The sequence below is a fragment of the Onychostruthus taczanowskii genome, unplaced genomic scaffold (assembly GCF_017590055.1).
Source record: "Onychostruthus taczanowskii isolate IOZ18803 unplaced genomic scaffold, ASM1759005v1 scaffold155, whole genome shotgun sequence".
NCBI classification, from domain to species: domain Eukaryota; kingdom Metazoa; phylum Chordata; class Aves; order Passeriformes; family Passeridae; genus Onychostruthus; species Onychostruthus taczanowskii.
Window position 1 is genome coordinate 751,867 of NW_024498741.1, and position 17,815 is coordinate 769,681.

The window sequence follows — 17,815 nt, forward strand, 5'->3', positions numbered from 1 at the left end:
GTTTTTGGGGTGGTTTTTTTATTTGTTTGTTTGTTTTTGTTGTTGTTTTTGTTTGGGTTTTTTTAATCTTTTCTCCCTGGACCTGAAGCTGATATAAGAAGGGTCAAAGACCCACAGTTCCTCCTGCTGGGACACTCCTCGTGGCTGGGAGATGACACCCCAGAGCAGCGGGCACTTATGGCAGGTTAAATCCCCCCCTAACCACCCCCATCATTGAGGAACAAGAGGCCAGAAAGAAACTCTCCAAGCACAGCTACTTTGAGAAGCAAAGCAAAAATTTGGCCTGAAACAGAAAACCCCAGAGTAATTCAAATTTTAAAAGCTGGAAAGTGCTGTAAGTACCAGTGCCAGCAGCCTCAAGTCACCAAACACTGGCCCTGGGGAGCACCTGGAATGGGTCAAACCCTCAGAGCATCTTTGTGTTGGACCTTTTAAATGAGCCCTGGTTCATCTGCATGGCCAAAGACAGAACAAAACCCACTCTGCCCAATGAAATGGTGTCAGAAGCACATCTGTGCCTTTTGCAAATAGTGGACATCCCTGGGGATTTTGGGAAGAGCCACTGCCTTCCGAATATACTCACTGCTGCCCTGAGCACTCACAAAAAAGCAAAGGAAAAGGAATATTTTCAAAAGAATTTTCAAGATTAAATCATGAATGGATATAATTGTCTCACTGTCTCTTCCAGATGATTTTCAATGAAATCATGAATGGATATAATTGTCTCACTGTCTCTTTCAGATGATTTTCCCTGTCAACCAAAAAGGCACCAGCTGGGTAGAGGCTGAGCCGAGCAGATGAGATCAAGAATCTGGAGAGACCCTGGAGTCCCCCACAGACTCTCACCATTCCTGCAGAAACTCATCCTTGCCAAGCATCACAGGAGGCTCCACCTCAACCAGCTTCATCCTTGTGTGTGTTCCAGATGATGTGTTGCTTTGGCTCTAGAGCACCTTCCAGTATTTCTGGAAGTCCAACAATGCATAAGCAATATTGGGGGAATGGTTCCCCTTTCCATCAACCCCGTCCTGCACCAGCCTCATTCCCCACTTCCCACAGTGCCCAGAACACTGAGCACGACTATGAGCTCATCACCTCCATGTCCTGTCTCTTGAGACCTCCTTTGTCTTTCCATACAAAGCCACAGTGGTTTTGCTTTTTGGGGGCAAATCCAAGAGAAAGACTTGACAGTGCCAAGAGGAACTGCAGAACACCAGTGAGTTGTGTGGTATGGAGGGCCAGGGGTGTCTGCTGGACACATATGACATCCCACCAAAGGCTACAGAGGTCCACAGCCACCACCCCCAATCCTCTTGTGCACGCCATGGTACAGATATTAATGATGGAAACAGATAAAACCAGTGCAGGAATCCTCACTTCCCAGAGGAGCATACATCAAGACAGAAGATCCGGTGTTGCTATAATTAGCACCACACAAAGTCCATACAGTAATTAACTTTCTCCCTTCCAAGTTAAGATATAATAGCATGCAGTAAAATCAGACTCAAGGTGATAAAAAAGCAGAAAAAAAGCCTGTCAAATTCAGCACCTGTAACTTCATAAGGAATTAATTATAGCCTAGTCTAATACTATTACTACTACTACTATTAAATTGCTGTTAATATGCTCTTGTGCTCCAAGTGAGGAAAGATATTGAGGAAAATGTCCCATATTGAATCCAAGGAACAGGTTTCTGCCAAACAGAGGCTCCACCATGCTGGGATATAGGTGAGCTACTGCAATGGGCAGAGCTAGGAGAAGAAAATCTGGGACAAAAAAAATCCTGGGCTGCTAGGGAGCTGCCCTAAACCTCCTAATCCTCTGTAACGCGAGCAGGAAACAGGGACAGTTCCTCTTCCCATGAGGAACTGTCACTGCCAGCAGCCTTGAGCATCTCCCAAGGCAACTCCCAGTGTGTGGGGATGAGGACAGAGGGACAGTAGAGATTTGAGGCGAGGCTGTGTCCTGCAAAGGGGGAATAAACTCCAGCAATGGCAAAACACAGTGACAGTGCTGGCCCCCAAGGGTCTCGTTTTTGCAGATGCCCTCACAGCTGGACTCCACCAAGAAGCACCGACTGCATCCATAGCCTGCCCAGACCCCAGGGTCAGAATTCAGCTCCTACAAGTGGTCCCCAACCCTCCTTATGTTGCCGATGGAGGTGGCAAGGCAATTGTGTACATGCAATGCGTGGAGCAGCATATAAGATCATCTTGTCATGTCAGGAAAGTGAGCAAGTCATGGGAGAATCCGACCAGATCTAATGTTACATATCAGGATCCAACCTGGACATCCTCTCTATCAATAAATTCCAACTTTGGCTCCTCACAGAAAAGCAGACAAGTTCCTGAAGAAGCCCTGTGTGGCTGGGCAGAGGGAGGATATCTCCTCAGCAGCTCTGATTTTTACTTCTCTCTAGTTTTCCTAGGTGGAAAAAACATGCTGGAAGTGTCCTACCAGCTCTACGTGCCACTAAGTCTTCCTGGCAAAAGCTTAAGGTATTTTTGCCATACAAGAAGAACACAGGGCCTGTCTTGGTGGTACATGTGAGATCACAATTGTTTTATTTTGCTCGCCCCACTGCTCTGCCATAAAGTCATCCAGTATCCTGCCTCTGCCTGGCAGCTCATGCACTCAAATCCAAGGGGGAATGCACGAGGTACACATCATCTGAAGAGCACCTGAAGTCTGCATGGCCCTTTTGAGGATGTTCTTTCCAGAGAAAAGAGCTTCTGGTCACCTCATGTTCCCAGCTCAGGGATTCAGACCTGCTAGGACAGAGACTCATCACAGCAGACCCTTTGCACAGGCTTTTGACCACTCTTCCCAGGCCACAGAGCTCTCTAAACATGTGCATTTTAATAAGGGGGAAAATCCAGCCTTGAGATCATTACCTGATGCACTCACAGTGAGGTACACCAGAGCCAGGCAGATAGGAGATATTATTTTACAGCATTAGCATCTGCCCCAAGCATTTCTGCTTTTTGCTCCAAGCACTATTGGAGCTCACACCTCCTGGTATCACCTGCCTCTTGCTACAGCTTAGCATGGGTCAATGAAGCAAATTATTCAATTACTAGAAAATCCAGTAAGACTGAATGCAGAATTAGTCTTCTTAAAGCACAAAAGAAATCAGCATTTTCGTTTCTTGGTCTCTTTCCACCCTGCCTTTGGCAGGGTACAGGCACTGTGTCTCCTCACTCGGGGACTCTGCTCAGGGGGTCCTGTGTGGTCACTTGTGTGACTTGGCCAAGCCCTGGAAGTTGGGCTCCATGCACGGGGGCAGTGCTGCCTGCTGGCTCAGGAGCTTCTCCAGGACAGTTATTTCAGCATCTCGTCTCTCTATGTCCTCAAACGGAGTCCAGGACATGTCATGCTGGAGCTTATAGGCACCAAGAAATTCATGGGGAGCGGTACCCCATTCCTGGTGGAGAAAAGAGAGATTCCATCAGTGTTCAGTTTCCCTTGGAACTGGGCTGTGCTGTCCCTAAGCACTACTACCTTCGAAGCAGTCCCCCCTACATGACCATACCATTTTCTAACCTAAAATTAGGCTCAGCTACCCCAAGTCCAAGATCAGGCCAAGCTCCAGCACTGACAGAGGAAGGCTTGTGGACATAAGATCTCCCTGACCTGCCCTGAAGCCTTCACCCTGCATGTAAGAAAATGGGTAGTCTGGAAGGAGGAGAACTCAAAGACCATCCCCTCAGCTGCAGACAAACTCAGTTCCTGGGCTGAAGTACCTGAAGAGACCGTCCTGCCAGGCAGCCACACCAGCCAGGGAAGGCTCAAGGCATGTTGGCAGTTCTTTACTTCCAGACAAAGAACCGCAGGTACCAAAAGACAAAATTCAGGTCCGTGCACCAAAGGGCTTCTTGCCATTCTCCATCAAGAGCCAGAGAACTCCATAAGATGGCTCTGGCCCCAGCAGACTAACCCAGAGCAAGGGCAAACACCAAACCTGAGTAGGGACAAATGAATGCCCCCATCAAGCTGGTGCTTTTGCCTGAGCTCAGTATGTTCCCAAGCGCCAGAAACATTACTTTTTTCCCCCTCCCTGCTTCTTCATGGCTTGTAACCACCCACCTTAGGAGACAGGATGGAGAAATACCGCTGCCCACTCTCCCGCCTGTACATGTAGTAAACATTTCCTGGCTTCTTCACAAGGTTGCAGGCCACGTGGTTCAGATCAGCATCCCTGTTAGCTTCATCTAAGACCTGGAATACACAAAACTTGACATCTTTACACTTGAAATGACAACATGCTATTGCCTCTCAGCTGTAGCCCAAGTCACATCATTTGACCTATGGGTCACAAGGTCTTGATCTCCCTGGCACACAGGAAGGAGACGTTTTCCAAAGAGATAAAGTTTTTTCCAATTCTTCCCTGTCAGTAGGACTTCAAAGAATCTCTCCACAGAGGTGGAGATACCTCTGCACCTCACCCCAAATTCACTTCTACACTTGATCCTACCACATGCTGGGCTTATTCCTCATCTCCACAGACAGCTGCTGGATTGGGGCCTTGTCTTGGTTTGAAAAGAAGGAAGGCAGGAGCCTCCCCTAAAATAAAAATGTAAACCTCATTCCTCCGAATTACTATAACTTTGAAATTAAGGGGGCTCTCAGGCAAAGATACAGGAGTAGGAATAACACTTCTTTATTAAGAAAAAAAATAAAAGTAAGAATGCAGTAATACAAAACAACATTGACAGAGTCAGAAATATGACCTGACACCCTGTGGGTCAGGCTGTTGGTAGCAGTCTGATTAAATAATGGCTGCAGTCCTACTGGAGTGACAAGTGTTGTTCTGTTGAAGCAGTGATCCTGTAGAAGGGTGTAGTTTTCCTCTGAAGGTCCAGTGGTGGTGTAGATGGGTCTGGTCTTTGGGAATCCAGTGGAAAAGAAAGCTGCTCATTTGGGAATGCAGTGAGAAAAGGCTGACTATGGTGTTCCAAATGTCAAGATTGTAGCCAGGTAGGAATGCTTGGCTCCTCCCCTGGGTGGAGCATCTCCCAATGGGATGATGTAATTTTATCAGTCATGCAGTGACACTCAATGGCCCATTGACAGAAGGTATCTCCCGGAGGGAGGATGGGTCATGAAGAGATAAAGAAAACTGCCCCACCTGGTTTGAGCAGGTGGCCCAATTAACAGAAGATAACTGCCCCACTTCTGACAGATGGTAATAGAATACACACCCCCAGCCACAACTTGCATTTGCAACCTAAGACAGCCCTTCCTGCTGTGCCCTGAAAGGGAAGGGGCAGCAAACAAAGGAGAATTCATCTCCCCAGTTCCACCACCTGACTGCTCCAGCTCCACCAGTTAATGATTACATGATGTAATGGCCTCAATGGCAGTGGGCCAGTTGCAATGACTGGCAGATCCTCCCCCACTCTGGCTCCTGTTTTTACTCCTAACAGTGGAAGGCTGGACTGATGAACACAGCCAAGCCCTGCTGTGTATTCCTGGGACCACCCACTCCAGCAAATGCATCAGGATTGACATGAAACCAAGCTTATTACTAGACAGAGAATTCATCTTTCCCAGTAGGGAGGCCTGAGAACCAACCACTTGGGCTATTACCCTTTAACCCTGGGGAGGCAAAAGCAGGCAAGGAGAAACACCCTCTTAGGGTGAGAAATGCCTCACTCCCATAGGCCTTTGCAGGCACATGTTAATACATTAAGTTCCATTGGTTCATACAGTTGCTCCACCCCAGTGCAGCCCCCATTCACCCTATATGTATATTCTCTAGAATGTTCTCCCCTCTCCTGATCCCCATTGATCCCAGTTTGATGCAATGTTCCACCCCCATTACCCTATTGGTTCCCCTGGTTGGCTGCCCCTCCTCTGTACCATTTTCACTTGTTCCCATTGGACTTTAACCCTCAGAGCCACCCCTTTTTCACCATATAAAACCGTGTGCCCTCAGGCCCAGTTTGTCCTTGTTCCTGGATTCCCTTTGTGGTTTGGTAAACTGTCCCTGGATTTCCATACACAGACTTCCATACAAAGACCTGTTCTTTGCCTCTGTTGTCACCTATCATAGTGAGCATGCTCCAGGCCCCAAAAGCGCTAGTCGCTCACAGAGGAACCCATTGAAGCGCACCACTTTATCCCAGGGCCTCAGGTCCAGCTAGGGCCACATCCTCACTTCATCAGATCATTCCAAGAGCACAGTGCACACACAAGTCACCTGTCCCAAAACCAGAGTCACCTCTCTCTGTCCTGATACTTGCGAGCTGTTTTGGACTACCTGCTCTTGCTCCCCTACTTTATTAATAAAGTCCTTCTTGGTTTGCTGAGGACACAGGGAAAGCACAAAAATCAACGCTCCCCCATCCCCCTTGACACTGGACAATAAACCTCCCTGTTTTTCCACTAAATCTTCTCTGCTCAGCTCCTGGCCCCAACTCACATGTAGGCCACAGCTCTCCCCAAATGCCCAGAAGCGGCAGCAGATGCTCATCTCCCATGGCAGGGCAATGAGCCCTCTGCCCATCCTTACTCACCTTCCGTGCCTGCTCCTGCAGGTGCCGGATCTGCTCAGCGATGACTGTCAGTTTGCTGCAGGCATTTGCTCGAACAAAGTCATTGGCCTAGGAGAGAAAATCAGGGCTGGTCAGAACAGAAAGAACCGCAGCCCTCTGGACTGTGCCGAGCCAGCTATGGTCAAGCTGAAGGCATCCACAGAGTTGGGGGGTGCAGGAGCTGTCCTGGCACCCCTAGGCAGAAGCAAGGACCAGGAGCTGTCTGGATAGGCTGAGGGGCAGTGAGAGGGAGCAGCAGGACATACTGGGAGGCAATGGGTTGGACTGGGAGGTAGTGGGATACACAGGGAGGAGGCAGTAGGACATACACTGAGCATTTAGGTGAACTGAGAAGCTCTGGGGGACATCACCAGAGATCAGTAGGATGTACTATGAGGCACTGGGGGAATAGTATAACATACTGGAGCACACTGGGAGGACCAGTTGAACATACCAGAAAAAACTGGGGTCAACTGAGAATCAGGATGTACTAAGAATCACTGAAGCAGTCACAGAACATATGAAGGGTGCGAGGATGGACTGGCAGTATGGTAGTGGGAGGCATCTGTACATGCTGCTGTGAACTGTATATAGTGGGGCATACTGGGAAGCACCAGGGCATACTGGAAAGGGACTTCAGTGGAATGCTCTAAGAGTCACTGTGGGGCAGCAAGGCACAGTGGCAAGCACTGAAGTGCAGTGAAACGTTCTGGAGACACCAACAACGTGGGAACTCGGGAGATACTGGCAGGGCACTGCAACATACTGGGAGGAGACAGTGGGAAACAGCACAGGATACACCAGGAGGCCGCCGGGGCCACCGGGGAGCAACGGGACGTGCTGAAAGCACCAAGGCCGCCGCCTGAGAAGGCCCCGGAGACGTCCGGGAGGCAGCGGACAGTGAGCCCAGTCGTGCCCCCGCAGCTCCGCCGCTGAGACCCAGCCCTCACCTGCTGCACCTGCTGGGCCAGGGCCACTAGGTCCCCGGGGTCACCGACGCGGCCGGCGCGGCCGGCGCTACCCTCGACCAGAGCCAGACCGGGACCGGGACCGGGACCGGGAGCGTCATCCCCGGGCACCGCGCCGCCCTCCGCCATGGACAGCCACGACCCACCGCTTCCGCCCGGTGGAGAGGCTTCCGCTGAGGCGTCAGCACGCACGGTGAGGCAGGCGGCCATGGCGGGGCTCTGCTGTCGCTGATTGGCCAGCGGGCGGGGTGGAGGGGGCGGAGTTAGTATCGCTGCGCTGCCCGGGGCGGCTGGTGCCGCGGTTCGGCCGGCGTTCGGTCATGGCGCTGTCGCCGTCGCGTCTGCTGCTGTTGCTGCTGCCGGCGTTGCTGATGGTGCTGCTGGCGCGGGCGGCCACGCCAGCGGAGCCGGTCCCGGTCCCGACCCTATCACCGGGCGACCCGCCGTTGCCCGCGCAGTCCCCGGACGCGCTGTTCGCCGCCGGTGCCGAGGCGTACGCGCGGGGGGACTGGCCCACCGTAGTGCTGCAGATGGAGCGGGCGCTGCGGGCGCGGGCCGCCGTGCGCTCCCGTCTGATGCGGTGCCGCCTGCGCTGCGCCAACGCCACAGCGGGACCGGCGGAGGGGACCGAGTCCCAACCCGACCCGGTGCTCCGCGACTTGCGGTTCTTTCGGGCGCTGCTTCGCCGCGCCGCCTGCCTGCGGGGCTGCGGGCCCGCTGCGCCCTCCCGGTACCGCCTAGGAGAGGAGCTGGACCGGGAGTTCGGCCGGCGCAGCCCCTACAACTATCTTCAGGTCGCCTATTTCAAGGTGCAGCACCGGCGGCGGGGAAAAAAAGGGAAAGGGGGAAGGGAAGGGTTGTCCCGCTACGACGGGTTTTGGGACGGGCGGGATGCACGGAGGATCCCGGAATCAGGCGGGAGGATGGATGGGTGGGACCGGGTGAACCGGCCAGTGGCGATCCCTGTCCCGGGAAGCCGGGGGGGTTCGGCGGAGTGGGGTTGCCGGCCGGCAGTCCCGGCCTTGCCCCCCCGCCTTCGCGCCCCCCCCCACCAGTGCCACGTCGGAGCTGGCCGGAGCCGCCCCTGTCGCCGCCCTCCGCCCCGGCTGCCGGGATGCCCCGGGGAAGGGTGTCCCCTCCGCTCTGCATGGGATCCGCGCTGTCTCACCCCCGTCCCACCCAGATGAACCGGCCAGCGCAGGCGGCGGCGGCCGCTCACACTTTCTTCGTGGCCAACCCCGGGCATCAAGAGATGAGGCAGAACCTGGAGTACTACCAGGCCATGGTGGGAGTCCACGAGGATGACTTCACTGACCTGGAGGCCAAACCCCACCTGGTGAGAACCTCCCCTCCCAAAGCCCTGTCCGCTGTGCAACCCAGGACAATCATACCACAGTTGCTGGCTCAGAGAGCTCATGAGATGCCATTGTGGTGGGGATGAGGTGATCCATCATGGGGAGTGAAGCATTGAGATCCCCTCATCATTTCTCATCCTTCTGCAGAGCGAATTTCAGCTGGGCGTCCGGTTTTACACAGAGGAGCAGCCAGCTGCTGCCATCCTGCACCTGGAGAAGGCGCTGGAGGAGTATTTTGTGGCAGACACCGAGTGCCGCGCTCTCTGCGAGGGACCGTACGACTACGAGGGCTACAACTACCTTGAGTACAATGCAGACCTTTTCCAGGCCATTACAGGTGGGAGCCATTTCTTCTGTGTCCTGTCACAAGAGTTGAATACAATTCTTGGGGTGGTTGGTCCACAAAGACCTGTGGTGGTGGTAGGGGGTCCCTGAAGAGTGGAAACCCCATCCTGGCTTTCACTAGGGAAGGGGTGGCCAGTAAATGGCAGGAGGTGTTTACCTGCTCTTAGCACTGGGGCTGATGCCCAGGAATTCTCCACATTCCAGAGGAACATGGAAAGACAGTAGAGAGGCCAGTAGAGGGTCACCAAGATGTGATGGGAGGCTGAGAATGGCTAGTCTGTCCTGAGAGAGCACCACAACCCCACACTGGTCATCTCTGAGGTGGACAACCCCCATCCCTGAGGGTCTTCCACTACCAAAAAGCTTGCAACAACCCCAGTATGAGCAGGAGATTGGGTACCCCTCAGGGTCCTGCCCATCAGCCCGTGGGTGACTGTGAGCAGTGACATGGCATTTTTCTCTGCCAGATCACTCCATGCAAGTGCTAAGCTGCAAGCAGGGCTGCGTCACAGAGCTGGCCTCCCAGCCCGGCCAAGAGAAGCCTCTGGAGGATTTCCTGCCCTCGCACTTCAACTACCTGCAGTTTGCCTACTACAACAGTAAGCAGCTCGTCACCTCATCCTCTGTGGTGGTCAGCACTCGGCACTCTGCCTGAAATCATAGATGCTGACAGTGGTTTGGGTGGGGAAAGGACCTTCAAAAATAATCTCATCAGTACAACCAGAGATGAAGGGACATCCAGCACTGGTCACTCAGATCTCCCCCAGCCCCATCCAACACGGTCTCTTAACACTCTGAGCAGTCTGTGCCAGGGCCTCACCACTCTCATCAGAGAAAATTCTTTCCTTATGGCCAACCTAATGCTGCCTTTCTTCTGTTTAAGACAATTACCCTTGTCCTGTCACTATAAACTTTATAAACTATAAAAAGTTGTCTTCATCACTCTTGTGGCTGCTCTTGGTATGGGAAGGCTATCAAGATCTCTCAGGAGCCATCTCATGTCCAGGTTCAACAAGCCAAATTCTCTCAGCCTTTCTTCACAGAGAGGCTCCAGTCCTCTGGCCATTTTTGTGGCCTCCTCTGGACCCGCACTAATGAGTCCATATCCTTATGTGGGGAACCCAGAGCTGGACGCAGCACTGCAAGTGGCATGTCACCAGAGTGGAGCAGAGGGGCAGAGTCCCTCCCTCACCTGTTGCCCATGCTGCTAGGGATCACCCTGGGGGGGGGTGGTTTCTGAGCTGCTAGTGCACATGGTTGGGTCCTGTGCAATTTTTCATCCACTATTATCTCCATATCCTTCTCCACTGGGTGCTCTAATCCCATCCATCCCCCCATCTTCACTGATACTGGTGGAGAGCCTTCCACTAGGCCTTGTACTTCATGAGGTTCATACAGGCATGTTCCTCCCGCCTGAAACATTCTCCAGGAGATGGGATCTCCCTGTGCTTGGCTGCAGTCACTCTCCACATGGATTTATTACTGGGCAGCTTCACTTTTCAAGTGAAACAACAGCCAAGAGAAGTATATTTTTTTCCCTCCTTGCCAGCTGTCCACCTCTTGCCTCAAATCACAGCAGCACACTCCCACTGCAGAAGAGTTACAACCCAGGAAAATACACCTGATTTGATTTGATTTTTTATTTACTTCTTTAGAAAAGTTTAAAATGTTTCTGTGTGAATTCTTCAAAAGGAGGGGAAAAATATGAAGTCCAAGAGGATGGAAATCCTCAAGAAAAGACAGCTGTGAGGGGACCTCATCAATGTTTGTCAGTATCTGCACGGTAGCGCTGGAGGATGGAGTCAGGCTCTGCTCTGTGGTGCTGAGCAATAGGACAAGAGGCAGAAACTCATGGCTAAGAAGTTCCACCTGGCTATGAGGACGTTTGCATCAACTGCAGTCTGAAGAGATTGTCCAGAGAGGGTGTCACATCTCTCTCACTGGGGATATTCCAGACAATCTGGACCCAGTCTTGTGCTATATGCTCTCGGAGGACCCTGTTTGAGGAGAGAGATTGGGCAAGATGACTCACTGTGGTCCCTTGCAATCTGACTCATTCTGTGGTTGTGTGAATCTGTGAAAGACCACGTAAAAGTTGGGTAGGATGCTTCAGTGGCTGGAAACTGCAGGTTTGCCAGTAAATGGTTGTGTCTGGCTACCTCTAAATAGGCTTTGTAATGTTTTCCAAGTGAGAAAAGTACCCAAGCTATACAAGTACCCCTGATTTCTGTTGTGATGGTTTCTGGAGACCGGAGAGCACAACAGAGTCTGAATTTTGCCTTTGTGGCAGCAGTTATCCTTGCTCCAGGGGATCTGCTCTACTCATGACACAGTCTGGAACACAAGGACTATGTCTTTCATCTCTCCTCCATGTCTGTCTTTATTGTGCCTCCAGTGTCCTTGGACATGCCATTAACAGCCCCATTTCTCATTGCAGATGGGAATTATGAAAAAGCCATTGAATGCGCCAAAACCTATTTGCTATTCTTCCCACATGACGAGGTGATGAACCAAAATTTGGCCTATTACACCGCCGTCCTGGGGGAAAACCTGGCCAGACCCATCCAACCACGAGAGGTGAGCAATCAGAAGGACAAATGATTGCAGGGACATGTTCTCACTGGGGACCTTTGCAGAAGCTGTAGGGTCTCCTCCGTGCCAGCTACCTAAGGTGGACAGGAGTGGGTGGATTTAAGGTTAGACAAGCTGGAAAGTAGCTGAAAAGCTGAAAAAACATCACTGGCAAAATGTCTTAGGCCAAGTGAAGCTGCATGACTGGCACACATGGACCCATTCCTGATAGAGGGTGCTGTGAGAGGCAGGTGGACAATCTTTTTAGGAGGATCTGAGGCCACCTCTGTTGCGCTTTTCCACAACTGAAGTGAAATTGCTTATAAAGGAGAGGATTTGGCTTCAAAATAGCCAAATCTCGATGGCCAGGTCCTGCCTGGAATGTGATAGGCATGGATGGGAGTCTCTGCCCCACACCAGTTGGAGTAGGAGAAGGGAAATTGCTCCTAAAGAGCTTCCTGCAGAAGGGACACACATGGGCCTCTGCTCAACTGTCATCTCCCCAGGGCTTGTCCACAGGGAGGTTCAGACAGGATGGGGAATGCCACTTGCTTCCCAGCTGCCAGATGGAGCAGGAAACCAGGCTGCAGGTCTGGAGCAAGGACCACAGGAATGGTGTAAACCTGCATCCTCCTGCCCACACTCGGGGTTTTTCAGAATCCTCCTGCTGTACCTCATCCCATCCCTCTTCCCCTTGCCACAGGAGATCCAGGTATATTACCAGCAGAGTCTGATGGAGAAGAAACTGCTCTTCTTCAGCTATGACGTCTTTGGCATCCCTTTTGTGGACCCGGTGGGTGATGTGAGACCAGGGTGATGCAGTGGCCAAATGGAAGGCAGATGAAGGGTCTGTGTCCTGGCCAGATCTTTGTCCAGCTCCTGATGTTGTTCTTCTGGCGGCAGGACACATGGACACCTGAAGAGGTGATACCAAAAAGACTGCGAGAGAAACAGAAGTGAGTGCTGTCCCCAGCCAAGTTCACCCAGTGGGGGTCTGACAGGAGTAACCCTTCTTCCATTGTGGGCTTTGGGCCAAAGGACATGGCATGGAGCTTCTGCCAGGGGATGTTTTGATATTGGGACTGGAAGAGGCTGCTGGAGGGCAGAACTTTATTTCCCATCAGCCCATGGGCAAGTGTAGGTCACCCCAAACACCTCAGAGTGAGGGATACATTGAGGTGACTCTCTCCAGTCTAGGTGTGAGCTTTGTTACCAGCACCTGAGACAGCCTGTCCTGCCCTTGTCTTAGTGGCCCTCATTTCTGATGTGGGGACAGTGGGGTGGTGGTGCTGCCGCTGATGGCTGCCGCATGCCCAGGGTGGAGCGGGAGACAGCAGCACGCATCTCTGAGGAAATCGGCAACCTCATGAAGGAGATTGAGACACTGGTGGAGGAGAAGACCAAAGAGTCTGCCGACATGAGCAAGTTCATCCGAGAAGGTGGAGAAGGCCAGGAGGGGAGGTGGGATGGAGACCTTTGTGACCCCTGCTGCCAGTTCACAGTTCCTCGACACATGGGTGGCAGCAGGAGCAGGTGGAGGGATCACAGTTTCCCCCAGCCACACCAGAGTTGGTGGCATCTCTCTCCACCAATCCCATTTGTGCCACAGGTGGCCCTTTGGTGTACGAAGGAGCCAGTGTCACCATGAACTCCAAGGCCCTGAATGGCTCCCAGCGTGTTGTGGTGGATGGAGTCCTTTCTGCTGAGGAGTGCCGAGAACTGCAGAGACTCACTAACGTGAGTGCAAGAATGGGTGTAGCAGGCAGGGATGGGTAGAGAATGCCCAGGGGTCCCATCCTGCAGCTCACACATCAGACCAGTAACACCAATCAAGTTTTGCAGGCGGCTGCCTCGGCTGGAGATGGCTATCGGGGGAAGACCTCTCCTCACACTCCCAGCGAGACCTTCTATGGCGTGACGGTTCTCAAGGCCCTCAAGGTTGGGGCGGCTGTGTGGAGAAACAGGCTGTAGGGACAAGGGAGGGTAGTTTTGGGGGACATGGTTGCTCATGCCCATCTGGGGCTGAGTCCCTGTCCTGTCTGTCCTCCACAGCTGGGGCAGGAGGGCAAGGTGCCCCTGCACAGTGCCTACTTGTACTACAACGTGACAGAGAAGGTGCGGCACATGATTGAGTCCTACTTCCGCCTGGAGGTCCCACTCCACTTCTCCTACTCCCACCTAGTGTGCCGCACAGCCATTGATGGTGAGTGTGGCCCAGAGGAACAGGTCTTCTCCTGTCTGGATCTCTTCTAACAGCTGGAGTGGTGTAGTCTTGGACCTTTCTTTGGAGACCTCCTTGCTGCTCCCTAACCCACTCCTCTTCCCAGGAGGGTGTAGGAAGCTTGTCCCTAAGCCCAGTTTGGGAATATGAGCAGCAGCTCTGCTGGCTGCCTCTAACAGGGCAGATGGCTTCATGCCATACAGGATTTCATCACTCTGAGGCATTTTGGGGTGAGTACTAAGAGAGGTTGTACCTGGAGGGCCATGGAAATGCCATGGGACAAGTCAACAGTGTTTTATGCCACCCAAATGGCCTTGCACAATCCACACTCCAACAAGTGGAAGTGCTTTAGGCTAACACATGACTCTTGTCATTGGCAAGCACAAGATACTTGGGGTGGACCCTGTTCCTGCACAGAGGGGTCCTGACATGCCCTGTTCTACCCTAGAGAAGCAAGAAGGCCGGAGTGACAACAGCCACGAGGTGCATGTGGACAACTGCATTCTCAATGCAGAGGCACTGTTATGTGTGAAGGAACCCCCAGCCTACACTTTCCGGGATTACAGGTACTGGTGGTGGCTGTCAGCTGCAGCTTCCCCACCTAAGGGTACCATGATTTGGTGGCACCTAGTTGGGAGGAGCAAGGTAGGAGGTGCAGCAAACCTGGGCTTTCTTGCTTCTGGCTCTTGCCATGGTGTTGGGGAGTGCTGGTGATGGTTACTTGTCACCTCCACTTGTCCCCTGCTCCCTTTAGTGCAATCCTCTACCTTAATGGGGACTTTGAAGGAGGAGCTTTCTACTTTACCGAGCTGGATGCCAAGACTGAGACCGTGAGTAGCTCAGCTCTGAGGATCCATGTGCAGCACCAACTCTAGCTCCTGCCTGTTGGCTGTGTGCTCTGGGAACATCCCCTGAGCCACTGCAAAAGACGAACTTGCATTGAGGGGAACCAATGCACCCCTGACTGGGGTCTCCTGGTTTCCCACCCTTGACAGGCAGAGGTCCAGCCGCAGTGTGGCCGTGCTGTGGGCTTCTCCTCTGGCTCAGAGAACCCCCATGGGGTGAAAGCTGTGACGAAGGGTCAGCGCTGCGCTATTGCCCTCTGGTTCACCCTGGACCCTCGGCACAGTGAGCGGGTAAGCTCCCTCCCGGCAGCGCCTAGGGTTTTTGTGTGGGGCAGTGGCTATGCTTACCACCATGGGTCTGCCCACAGGAACGTGTGCAGGCAGATGACCTGGTGAAGATGCTTTTTGGCATGGAAGAGGGTGATTTGGAGCCAGAGCAGGAATCACCAGCTGCCATTGTGGTGAGGAAAGATGAGCTGTGACATCCTACGGGGACCAGGACGTCTCTGCTGGGACTAGTCATGTCAGCATTGTGGCTTCGGGCTGCATAGTCATAAGGGTAACATATGGGACCCCTTCTGCCCCCAACCCAGTTGGAATGGGGCTTTGGGGAATCTGGTGTACTACCCCTGCAGCATCCACTATCCCCCTGTGGAGCTGACCTGGGGTGTGTGATGGCGGCTCAAGGGTGGGTGACATGGGGACAAGGGAGGGATGCTGTGTTAGGGGTGGGGCCCTGGTGCCAACATGTGTGCCTTTCCTGAACTTGGAGCTATTTAAGTGCCTTCTGCAGAAAATGGGTGAATAAAGGTTTTTTTTTCTAACTTGTTGCTTTCCGAGTGGGGACTGAAGGCTGGTGTCACCCTTTGGCTTTTGTCAGTGTTGGGGTGCAACCTTCCCTCCTGGCAAGCATCTACCCAGAAGTACTGTAGCCCTGTCAGCTTCACAAAGGTGTTTGTGGGAGACAAGGTGCCCCAGGGGCAGTAAGGGCAATACAATCTCCAGCTGAGCATCCCCTGGGCCCCGCTCCTATAACGTGGGAAGGAACCCACCATTCCAGCAAGGAGGGAACTGTCCTTGAACAAGAAGGACTTTGAGCACCCTGGCACCCCCGGACAGGGCATTGAATTGTTCCCACAGATGTCTGGCCATTACCATAACCATCCCGGGAATGTGGGCAAATAAATCCTGCCCCGTGTGCAGCTCAGCACCCCTGTCTCACTTGGAGGGCCATTCACCATTGGGGTGGGCAAGGGGGAATCTGGAGGATCTTTTCTCCAGGATAACATACAGTCCCAGTGGAGGCTGCCCACCATCCCAGCGTCCACCCCCAGCTGCCTGAGCGCGTGAGCAGACTGCTGATGAGGCCATGGCAGTTAACGATTGCCAGGTCCTGGGGCTGCAATGGGCTTGGTGTCACCAGGGTGGTGACACGTGTTCCCCACACCCCCACAGGCGTACACCACTGACAATGGCTTCTCTTGTTGGTGCCATGATGGCGTGGTGTGCCAGAATTCCCTCACTGAATGAACTGTTTCTCTGCTCCCTGTTGAATTCCTGAAGTGACCCCTGGGGCCTCTGGGGGGCTCCCAGCCCACAGCAGGGGGTCAAGGATGGTAACTTGCCACTAAACCCCTCCCTCCTCCTGTCGGGGAGCCCCATTTCCCCATATCTCTCCACTGTCATTTCAGGGGTTTCCATCTCTCTCAACACCCAAATCTCTCCTGTAGGACCCAAATCCCCTCCATGCCCCAAATTTTTCGCCTAAAACCACATTCTTCCCGCTAAGATTCAAATCCCTTGCCTCCAACCCCAAATCACTCTCCTCAGATTCAAATCTCCCCCTCAGACTTAATGCTCTTCCCTTCAGGCCTCTAATTCCCGCCTCCCGGTACACAATTCCCCCTAAGCTCCAGGTAACCCATTCCCTTGGCCCCAACTCTCCCACTCGAGACTCAAAAAAATCCCCCCCGGGACCTAAATCTCCCCGCGCAAGACCCATATCTCTCCCTTCTCCTTAAATCCTCCCCCCACGTCGCCCTGCTCCCCACCCCTCCGGCCCGTCTTCCCCCTCAGGGCCCCCCCTCCGGCCTTTCCCTCCCACGGCCCCTCTCCATCCGCCGGGGGCGGGGCGCGGCGGCGGCGGCGATGGGCGGCGGGGCGCGGGAGCTGGCCGGGTACCTGGCGGCGCTGGCCGGCTGGGTGGCGGGGCTGGCGGCCGCCGTGCTGCCGCAGTGGCGGCAGAGCTCGTACGCCGGGGACGCCATCATCACGGCCGTGGGGCTCCACGAGGGGCTGTGGATGAGTTGCGCCGCCCAGAGCACCGGGCAGGTGCAGTGCCGCCTGCACGACTCGCTGCTCTCCCTCGAAGGTGGGTACGGGAGCCCGGGGCCCTGTAGGATGAACCCCGCTTCCTTTCCTGGGTGCAGTCCCTGATTCCCGTCTCTGCTTTGGTCTGAGCTCCCCTGGGATCCTGAGATGCCCTTGCCCCTTTGTAAGTCTGAGTCCCGCTCTGTGTTTCACCCTCCCCCATATGGCTCTGAGCCCTTCTCTGTGTTTGAACCCACCTGTATGAGTTTGAACACACATCCCCAACAGGTCTGTACCCTCTTCACGTCTGGATGCCCCTTCCCCTATGCATCTGAGCTCCTCTGGCTCTTCCTGCAGCCTGAGTCACTTTCAGGTCCAAACCTTCTTGCCCCCACCCCTATTGTAGATCTGACCCCCCACCTCAGAGGGGTCTGGGTCCACTTATCCACTGAGCTGAGCCTTGATGTGGGTCCAAGCTTCCCTCTCCATCTGTGAATCTTGGGCTCCAACCTCCCCATCCCAGGACTGAGCCCCTCTTGGCCCTGTGGGTTTGAGCCCCTTTGTGTGACTGGGATGCTCCTGGCCCCAGGAGGTGGGGGCTCCAATGTGGACATCACATTTAGATACCAACAGTGCCCCATGGGGACATCAAACCACCCCACCC

At 53.6% G+C, this 17,815-nt stretch overlaps 3 protein-coding genes across 4 annotated transcripts in view; 2 read left to right on the top strand and 1 right to left on the bottom strand.

Moving 5' to 3' along the window:
- Window positions 1–2,923: 2,923 nt before the first annotated feature.
- CUNH1orf50 (chromosome unknown C1orf50 homolog) lies at window positions 2,924–7,723 on the bottom strand. The gene is made up of 4 exons (XM_041399123.1): window positions 7,487–7,723; window positions 6,519–6,605; window positions 4,087–4,218; window positions 2,924–3,424 (listed from the first exon to the last, which is right to left on the bottom strand). The coding sequence occupies exons 1-4, from the start codon at window positions 7,712–7,714 to the stop codon at window positions 3,233–3,235; spliced, it is 639 nt and encodes a 212-aa protein (XP_041255057.1). The 5' UTR covers window positions 7,715–7,723; the 3' UTR covers window positions 2,924–3,232.
- Window positions 7,724–7,760: 37 nt separating this feature from the next.
- Window positions 7,761–15,646, top strand: P3H1 (prolyl 3-hydroxylase 1). The gene is made up of 15 exons (XM_041399122.1): window positions 7,761–8,313; window positions 8,688–8,840; window positions 9,007–9,196; window positions 9,672–9,803; window positions 11,642–11,781; window positions 12,479–12,568; window positions 12,679–12,731; window positions 13,093–13,214; window positions 13,385–13,512; window positions 13,618–13,713; window positions 13,828–13,978; window positions 14,445–14,562; window positions 14,751–14,826; window positions 14,992–15,132; window positions 15,210–15,646. The coding sequence occupies exons 1-15, from the start codon at window positions 7,825–7,827 to the stop codon at window positions 15,321–15,323; spliced, it is 2,193 nt and encodes a 730-aa protein (XP_041255056.1). The 5' UTR covers window positions 7,761–7,824; the 3' UTR covers window positions 15,324–15,646.
- A 1,329-nt stretch (window positions 15,647–16,975) lies between these two features.
- CLDN19 (claudin 19) overlaps window positions 16,976–17,815 on the top strand; it is a 4,016-nt gene continuing 3,176 nt past the window's right edge. For both annotated transcript variants that reach the window (XM_041399114.1, XM_041399115.1), the window contains exon 1: window positions 16,976–17,212. In XM_041399114.1, the coding sequence (XP_041255048.1) occupies window positions 16,990–17,212 (223 nt within the window). In that variant the 5' untranslated portion in view covers window positions 16,976–16,989. The remainder of the gene's footprint in view (window positions 17,213–17,815) is intronic.